Genomic DNA, 9,571 nt, shown 5'->3' on the forward strand with positions numbered 1-9,571 from the left:
GACCGTTGCGTACATCAACCGACAAGGTGGTCTGCGCTCCCGTTGCTTGTCGCAACTCGCCCGCCACCTACTCCTCTGGAGTCAGAAGCATCTGAGGTCGCTTCGTGCTGTTCACATTTCTGGGCTGCTCAACCCGGCAGCCAACGAGCTGTCTCGAGCTGTGCTCCCGGGAGAATGGCGACTCCATCCCCTGACGGTCCAGCTGGTTTGGGGACGTTTCAGAGCCGCTCAGGTAGACCTCTTTGCCTCTCCAGAAACCTCTCACTGCCAGTTGTTCTTCTCCCTGCCGAGGGAACATTCAGCGCGGACGCACTGGCACACAGTATGCGTTTCCCCCAGTGAGCCTTCTTGCACAGTTGCTGTGCAAGGTCAGGGAGGATGAGGAGCAGGTCCGGTTGGTGGCACACTATTGGCCTACCTGGACCTGGTTCCCGGAACTAATGCTCCTCGCGACAGCCCCTCCTTGGCCGATTCCTCTGAGGAAGGATCTACTGACTCCGAGACAGGGCACCCTTTGGCACCTCGCGTCCAGACCTCATTCAACTTCATTCCGTCCAGACGGGACGCGGAGGTTCTGAGTGACCTACCTCAAGAGGTAGTCGACACCATCACTTCTGCGAGAGCACCATCTACGAGACACGCCTACGCTTTGAAGTGGAACCTGTTCGTTGAGTGGTGTTCTTCTCGCCGAGAAGACCCCCAAATATGCCCGATCAGAGTTGTGCTGTCCTTTTTGCAGCAAGGGTTGGAGCGAAGGCTGTCTCCCTCCACCCTTAAAGTTTATGTCGCTGTTTAGGTCCATATAGTAGACCCTGTTGAGCTCCTCCATCCCCTCGGCAGCCAGGCGTGGCGGAGCGTCCGGCGCCAGGCCTTCACTCATTGAATCTTCGAGAACCGGCAGAAGGCTGGGTTCCATATGTAAGGCCTAAGTGGATCCCATATGTGTAAAGTCCATGGTATAGCCTCGAGCCCGTGTTTCCCCGGCAGACTTCTGCCATTCCAAGAGGGTTACAATCACCTCCATTCTTCCATATGCACCCAAGGAATGTTCATATGTGTATTGTTTCTGAAACCTCCTTCGGGAAGATTGGAGCTTCCATAACGTCCCTGTTCCAAGTAGAACGAGTACGTTTTCCCAGTGTTATACGTGGCGTCTCTGTTCCCTCCTTCAGGGAACAAGGGTTACCATACGTAACCGAGATGTTCACCTGTTATGTACACGAAACAGACACTTGACAAAGTCAAAATGCGATACGGAAGAAACTTAGATTAAACATCAGTTTCGGTCAATGATTTCAGCCCTCTAAACAGTTTCAGATGAAACTGAAAATTAATTTTTGGGCCAGATATTTTGGTGCATCACTACTCTTAAACCTTGTGGCTCATGCGCACACTTAATCTCCAGACTACAAGCATAAAACCATTCCAGCTGCTTTACTGACCTTAAAGTCATTCTGTCTTTGCCGGGCGTTCTTCTTTAACTTCTCCACCTGACCAGATTTCTCTCCCGTCTGTCCAAGACAACACAGTCAACAAGATTCAAAGAGTGTGTTTGTAATCAAAACATGATTACACTAGCCCTGGTTTCTAACACTTCTGAGTATATTTGTCCATGTATCTACCTCACTGAACAGGCTGCCGTTGACGTAAGAGATCCACAGTTTCCAGAAGTTGGGCAGCTGGCTGATGACCACGTCTGAGAGCTTCTCCACAAACCTCACCTGCTGAGGGCTCTTATAGTGCCACGCTGAGAAAATATGTATTATATAATGTTATGAAGACAGCAGCATTCTGCTTCTGAAATGAAAGCAGCTAACAATGAGACTTCTACGAGTTTCACAACTCATGCTAACTAGGTGCAGTTTCAAACATCAAATCATTTTTTAACTTACTGAAAGCGAAATTCTGCACAAAGCAACAAAATCACAGCAAATCAGAGCATTTTCCATAAATTATATACAGATATTAATTATTGTATATCTGTATATAATATTTGTAAGATTTTTAAATTATTTCTGAAAGAAGTATCTTATGCTCAACAAGCTCAAAAAGCAGTAAAAACAATTATATTGTAAAATATTATTACAAATTAAAATAACGGTTTTCTATTTTAATATAATTGAAAACATACTTTATGCGTTTGGTGGCAAAGGTGAATTTGTCAGCAGCACATGATCCTTCAGAAATCATATGTTAATCATTCTGTTATTGTACTCACAGTCATCTTTAGGTGTCTGGAAGCTGCCTCCTCTCTTCACTGGAGCTGAGAGGCTGATCCTGTTCAGAGCTGAGGAGCGATCCAGCTCTAAACCCACACCACCCACTGACACAGAGAGACACAATGAATGCTCATCGACATACGTCAGCATTTAACAATGAATCACGTTTATAAAAACAAAAGGGTTTCAGTTACCCCATCACATGGCCGATATATCACTCAGCTAAGAGTGACAATTCATGCTCGACTCCTGGTCTGATGTTGATGAAGGCATATTTGAGCCTTGCTCATGGGGAAACAGGTCTAGATGATGCTGCACTCTTTTAATCTGTTTTTTTTTTCTTTCTTTTTTCCCCTGTGATTTGAGTGCAAATCATGAGGCAAATGCCTTTATGCAAAGTGACTTTCAAAATACTTATCATAGGACAATCGTCCTGACACAACCTTTTTGGTTACCAGCCAAGTCAAGCTGGTATGTATGGTGCAGTATAGGGGTGTGCCCCAAGCCGAATACCTTATTCGGAAAGGCACGGATAATGATATTATACATAACCTCTAAAATCACTACGCAATAACGAGGTGTGTGAAGTGAATGAGTGTATGCACAGATGAAATAAGCGCAAATCAAATAGTCGCGTTGCTGTTGCCTCTCTGTATGTCTCTCAGAAATCTGAGCTTGGCAAGAGTACATCAACTAAAATACTACATCATACACATATTCTACTATGTAATATGTATATTTAACTGTTTTAAATCTTGCGATATGATACACGAATGAATGAAATAAGCACAGCATGATTGCAAACAGCCGCGTTCTTTCAGAAACCAAACCAGCTCTAGCCTAATAATAAACTAAGATACATATACATGTTCTGCTGCTTGATATGTCATTTAAATGTTTTAAACTTGGTATGATAGGCTACATATTTCTCTGTCTCACTCTCTCTCGGAGATGGCATTTATGCAGGTATATAATTTGTTCAGATTTATATTTGTATGCACAGTAAAAAGTTGTTATTTTTTATATGTTTCAACCTCCATATTCTTTAATCAGCTAGTTGTAGAGTCTAGTTATTTGAGGTTGTGGTTTCACCTGACATTACTCAGTACACAGAGTTATAAATATTCCTCTTATTTTACTTTTATTACTACTGTTTTAATTAGGGTCACCTGAAGCCCAACCGCATTACACCTCAAAGGACTGTCTATACGAGGCTATCAGCTCCGACAGTTAGAAGATATTTAAATAAATGTTATAATCAAAATGAAAAATATTATTTAATCAGTTATACTAGGCATATTTTTTTCAGTGATAACTACGAAGAAAAAAAAAAGGCTGTAAATTCATTGAAATAATGGTTTTCCGTTTTCTCAAGTAATTGCGATCATTTTGAAATTGTTACAGATACAGATATTGACTCCTCTGCGCAACCCTATGGCAGTAGCTCTTCTCTGACAGTAGATGGCACTAAAGAGCTTTCTGGGACTCTGCCTGAGTCTTGATTAAATTGTTGATATAGTCTGAAACATTCAATATGTCCACATAGTGTACGCATGTCATGTTTCATGTTTCTCTCTCACAGATAAAGATGTATACCATTCAGCCACTTGGACGTTTACTCTCTCTTTCGTCTGATAAAAAATGAATGCTGGTGTTGATCCAGGTGTCCAATCATCTCATGTGTTTATCTATGCTCCTCTCTCTCCTTGTATTCCCCGATGTCTGCCCCCCCCCCCCCCCCCCCCCCCCCCCCCCCCCCCCCCACAGCACACACAGGGCAGAACACACACACACTGCTTTCACTCTTCGGAGCTGTAGAGGAACCATCAATTTATTTCAAACTATCTGCATGTGTGTGTACCTTTCTGCTCTTTGACCAAATCTTCTTTACAGTTTTGCATTAGCTGCAGGATCCACTTGTGTTGAGCGACTATACATTGCCATGCTGGGTCACCTGGAGCATGTAGATCCGACAGGTATCTTGAGTAAAAAGAGAGAGAGAATCATTAGATCAATATAATCACGTCCTTTTCAGGACCCCTTAAACCCCTCTCACAATGACAGGTCATGTAATTACTTAAAATAAATAATTAAATATAAATAATTTACACTACCACTCAAAGGCTTGGGGTCAGTAAGAAATTAATACTTTTATTCAGGAAGAATACATTAAGTTGATCAAAAGTGACAGGAAAGACTGTTAGAAAAAAAATCTATTTAAAATAAATGCTTTTCTTTTCTTTGAAGATTCTATTCATCAAAGAATCTTGAAAAAAAATGTTTCACAGTTTCCACAAAAATATGTGATAACAAGAAATGCTTCTTGAACAGCAAATTAGCATATTAGAATGATCTCTGCAGGACCATGTTACACTGAAGACTGGAGTATTGCCTGCTGAAAATTCAGCTTTGCCATCATAGGAATAAATTACATAAAAAAAATATATTCAAAAACAATAAGAAAAATAAATTGTAATAATATTTCTCAATATTACTGTTTTTACTGTATAAATGCTTTGATCACATAAATTCAGCCTTGATAAGCACTTCTTTTGGAAACATGCAAACCATTTGAACGGTAGTGAATATGTTATAATAAAAATCTATATTTATAATTAAAAATGAACATTTTTTAGTTGATTTCTCACACAGTACGGGTCTTTTTACTTGACTTTTTTCATATTTGAAGGTCTCTAGCATCAAAAAGCATGAAAACCCCTGTCACAGGTGATGAATAACGTGAGCTTAACACACCTGATATAGCGTTTCTGATCATGTAGAGTGGATGGCGTCTCCAGAAGTTTATCCAAAAGCAGTTTCCTCAGGGCTTCTATCCGCGTCTCCACCTCTGAATACACTACAAACATATATGCAGACGATCTTTCTTAACATTTACACAGTACTCCAGGTAATGTGAATGTATGCGTGTAATATTAACATGTTATCAATTATTATCAGTGAAGATCAGATCACCTTTCTTAAAGACAGGGACTTCTGTGTTCCCAAACAGAGATTTGGCTTTCTCATAATCATTTATAACAACGTCGTAATCGCCCTGGAAGGAAATCATACACATATACACAGTCAGTTTAGCATTCAGAGATCATTTTTATTTATCATAAAGTGTATATACTACCGTTCAAAAGTTTTGGGATGGTAAGATTTTGCAATGTTTTTAAAAGAAGTCACTTCTGCTGCAGTTTTCTGATCAAAAATACTTTATAATAATTATGAAATATTGTGATAAAGTTATTACAATTTAAAATAACTGTTTTCTATTTAAATATATTTTCAAATTGAATTTATTACCATCTTCAGCAGCCATTACTTCAGTCTTCAGTGTCATATTCTTCAGAAATCATTCTAATATGATGAATTTAGTATTCAAGAAACAATCTTTTTTTATTATTATCATCAATATTGAAAACAGTTGTGCTGCCTAATATATTTGTGGAAACTGTGATACATAGATTCTTTGATAAACAGAAGGTTCAAAAGTACAGCATTTATTAGAATTTTTTTTTTGCAACAATGTAAAAGTCTTTACTGTCCCTTTTGATAAATTGAATGTGTCCTTGCTGAATAAATATATTAATTAAATAAATATTCCAAACATCCCTGTACCCAAACTGTTGAACGGTAGGGTGAAAAACGGCATGTATGTATGTATGGGGGATGTCACCTTCTGGATGTTGCGCTCAATGTTGAGTGGCAGGTTAAACAGAAATTTGAATCTCTGGAGGACATTGAGAGCATTGCGTGTGGAGTCGGCCTTGTCCTTTCTGCCCAACACTTCTTGAAACAGGGTGTCAGCAGTTTCACTTGCTCCTGAGAGGAATGAGCAAATGGAAAGAGATGAGAAAAGGGTGTAGAAGGACAACAGCTGATAAAAAGTGGTTTAATCATCCTTGCTCGGTTTGAAATAAATTCAAGATCTCTTATGCTCCCTCTTCTTGGGTGGTCGGCTATTCTGGAATCCCTTGGTCAGATTTAATAAGAACCAGCCCCCTGACAACTATAAAAGTCCGACCAGCCTTTCTTCCACTATTGAGCCCATTTGTGATTGGCTGAGTGTCAAAGGCAGTAAGTGGCTTTGGTAAGAACATACATCTAAATGTACTTGTAAAGATGGATGGTGAGGAGGATAAGGAGGGGTTGGCAATGAAAGCATGTCAGTGTGTGACTGGTTTATTTGTGCGGCCCGCAGGAAACGAGCATGTTTATTGACCTACCGTCACATGAGAGAATTGACATGAAGATATGATTGGGATATGAGTGGTCTCGAACACACGCAGACGCACTCACAGAAACACGCCGAGGTCTGTGTGAAATGTGTGGCTTTGATGGTCTAAAGAGAATGCATATGCAACTCTGAATCTAAATTTAGCTGCTTTGTGTAAACGTGTGTGATTTTGAGCATGTGTTTGGTTTTATGTCTTACTGTTAAGGACGTTCTCTAGTCTCTGGGTCATAGAGCCTTCCACCTTCTCAGTGCCGTCCGATTCAAGCTTCTGATGGATAGCTAGACAGTGAGAGAGAGGGGAAAAAAGTCATGTTTGAGAGCATTTCCATTTTGGGGTCATAAATTAATACTTTTATTCAGCAATGACGCAATAAATTGATCAAAGGTGATAGTAAAGACATTTATAATGTTACAAAAGATTTATATTTCAAATAAATGCTTTTGAACTTTCTATTACACCGTCTTAACAAACACAGGGTATATGCAGAGTTTTTGAAATCAAATGCAAGACTTTTTAAGATCTGCACTAATTTATACGTCCATACAGAACACACCTATACAATCTCAAAACAAATTATGCATTTCAGTTTTTTTTTACTTGATTAAAAAGGCTGCGCACATTCAATGAAAACGTAATGCTGCTTATCAGCAAAACAGGGTAACTGCAAAATTTTAATATTCAAGACATGTTTTATTCCAATATATACATGTGTATTGAAACTGGTTTGTGTACTACTAACATAACAATACATATGAATTAGAGGTCAACCAATATTAGATTTTGCTGATGTGATAATAATGGATGTGTTAAATAATGTTCCTAGTCTTTCCTTACTGTGACAGGGTGGACCAAAGAGAAGCTACAAGAGTTTATGTTGAATTAAGTGCTGGATACAGCTTATTGTGTAACCAAAATACAAATAAAAACAATAATCAAGATTTTGTGAATAATGCAAGAGTTTTCATTATAAACAATCCCAAAATATACTCTTCTTTTGAATTGTCTGTGCATTACTATTACAACTTGCAAATAAAATATGAACTCTTACAACCACCTACAACATTTTACAATATAAACCCCATAATGTAAACACTGTCATAATTCATCAACAGTAGACCATATACAATCACTTGGCATAAACGTGCAGTATTCACTGATTGCGAACTGCTCTGAAACCGCGAGCCTGTAGAACGTGCAACAGTGCTGTGTATTGAATTTCAATGTGTTGAAAATGTGTTGTCACATTTGTTTAATCACAGCCTTTTGAAGTATAATAATCACATTAGACCGTACCGCAATTCCTGTTTTTCTGCCCCAAATTTAAGATCTCTTAAATGATAATTACGACTTGTGTTATACCATTTAAGATATTTAAAGGGATAGTTCACCCAAAAATGAAAATTCTGTCATCAATTACTCACCCTCATGTTGTTTCAAGCCCGTAAGACCTTCGTTCATCTTCGGAACACAAATTAAGATATTTTTGATGGAATCTGAGAGCTGTCTGACTCTGCATATACAGCAATGCAACTGAAACGTTTTCAAGTCCAGAGACGTAGCAAGGAGATCGGTAAAATAATCCATGTGACATCAGGGGTTCAACCGTAATTTTACGAAGCTACGAGAATACTTTTTGTGCGCAAAAAAAAATAAAATAAAAAAACTTTATTCAACAATTCGTCTCCTCCACGTCACCCTAGCGCAATTTTGGAGAGTATCAGCTGGACGTAAACAGCGTATGCTGTTCTGTGTCAGCTGCGTCACACGGATACGCTGTTTTCGTTCAGATCAAATCACAACAACGTAGGAAATAGATCCCGCGTGACCCTTTAAGACTTTTTATGACCTTAAATTTGATCAAACTGAATTTGAGACATTTTAAGACTTTTTAAGGCCATGCACTCTATAGCATATATATATATATATATATGCTATAGAGTGCCTAAATTGGAAGATAAACCTTTGCACAAAAAAACGAATTCTACCTAACTAAGTCACTTTTCTCTCTCCACATCTGGATTTGGGATACTTCTGTACACGATGACATCAGGGCTAACCTCCGGCTCCCGGAATGCTGTGTGGTACACTTCCTCTGTCTCTGAGGTATGTTTTGACTTCTGCCTGGTAAGTTTTGGGAGTCTTCTCTGGGAATCAGTGCAGCTTCCGTTTGCTGCTCTCTCGTTTCCTCTCAGCACAATGACAACCTTATTACAACCTCATCTAAACATTGACAACCACGCCTTGTTATCCGTCCCCATGCATGTCAATCACATGGACACGCAGTGCTAAGAATAGTTCTTCTGTTTGACTTCAGACAAGTGAACCGAGACAAATCCAACACACACAGACAGATTTGAAAAATAGAATCTGCACAGTGACATTGACCTCTGATGACAGCAGTCTGAGTAGAGAACATACACCTGTGTACAATGATGTAAGAAGTGAAAGAAACTTGAATAAAAGGCCCATGCAACTAATTTTGTTAAATGCATCCATATTAGCATTCATATTGTCTATTTGAGCTTTACTTTTAATACTTAATATAGGAACCAACCCAATGAGTTATTCAATGAAGGTCAAAAAAACTTTTTAAATTATACACTTTGTGGGAAAAAAATGTATCACAATCATGAACGTTTCTATCAGAACAAGATTACATTTCTCAGAGGACTTCCAAGATAGCTGAAAAATTGGTATGTAATTTAAATCATAATTTTACACTGATGTTTTGGTAGTGTCATAACATTTTCTGGCAAGCTTAACAATTCTTCACCAGAAGTCCACAGAAAATATTCAAAAAGTAAAAAAAAAAAATAAATACTGTACAATCAATATTCACAAATTAAACTGCTTATAATCAATTCCAATTTGCTTCCAGTCTTTAATTCAAATCGACTCAAAAAGTATGCTATAGAGTGCCTAAATTGGAAGATAAACCTTTGCACAAAAAGACTAATTCTACCTAACTAAGTCACTTTTCTCTCTCCACATCTGGATTTGGGATACTTCTGTACACGATGACATCAGGGCTAACCTCCGGCTCCCGGAATGCTGTGTGGTACACTTCCTCTGTCTCTGAGGTATGTTTTGACTTCTGCCTGGTAAGTT

At 38.7% G+C, this 9,571-nt stretch overlaps 1 protein-coding gene across 1 annotated transcript in view; it reads right to left on the minus strand.

Moving 5' to 3' along the window:
* LOC107556132 (exocyst complex component 2-like) overlaps window positions 1–9,571 on the minus strand; it is a 40,447-nt gene that overhangs the window by 24,928 nt on the left and 5,948 nt on the right. The window contains exons 7-15 of the mRNA XM_016239168.1: window positions 6,661–6,741; window positions 5,902–6,047; window positions 5,193–5,274; window positions 4,974–5,076; window positions 4,081–4,199; window positions 2,219–2,323; window positions 1,623–1,747; window positions 1,443–1,511; window positions 1,192–1,208 (exon numbers count right to left, since the gene is read on the minus strand). Of these exons, the coding sequence (XP_016094654.1) occupies window positions 1,192–1,208; window positions 1,443–1,511; window positions 1,623–1,747; window positions 2,219–2,323; window positions 4,081–4,199; window positions 4,974–5,076; window positions 5,193–5,274; window positions 5,902–6,047; window positions 6,661–6,741 (847 nt within the window). The remainder of the gene's footprint in view (window positions 1–1,191; window positions 1,209–1,442; window positions 1,512–1,622; window positions 1,748–2,218; window positions 2,324–4,080; window positions 4,200–4,973; window positions 5,077–5,192; window positions 5,275–5,901; window positions 6,048–6,660; window positions 6,742–9,571) is intronic.

This window comes from Sinocyclocheilus grahami, unplaced genomic scaffold (assembly GCF_001515645.1).
Source record: "Sinocyclocheilus grahami isolate Dianchi unplaced genomic scaffold, SAMN03320097.WGS_v1.1 scaffold556.1, whole genome shotgun sequence".
Classification (NCBI taxonomy): domain Eukaryota; kingdom Metazoa; phylum Chordata; class Actinopteri; order Cypriniformes; family Cyprinidae; genus Sinocyclocheilus; species Sinocyclocheilus grahami.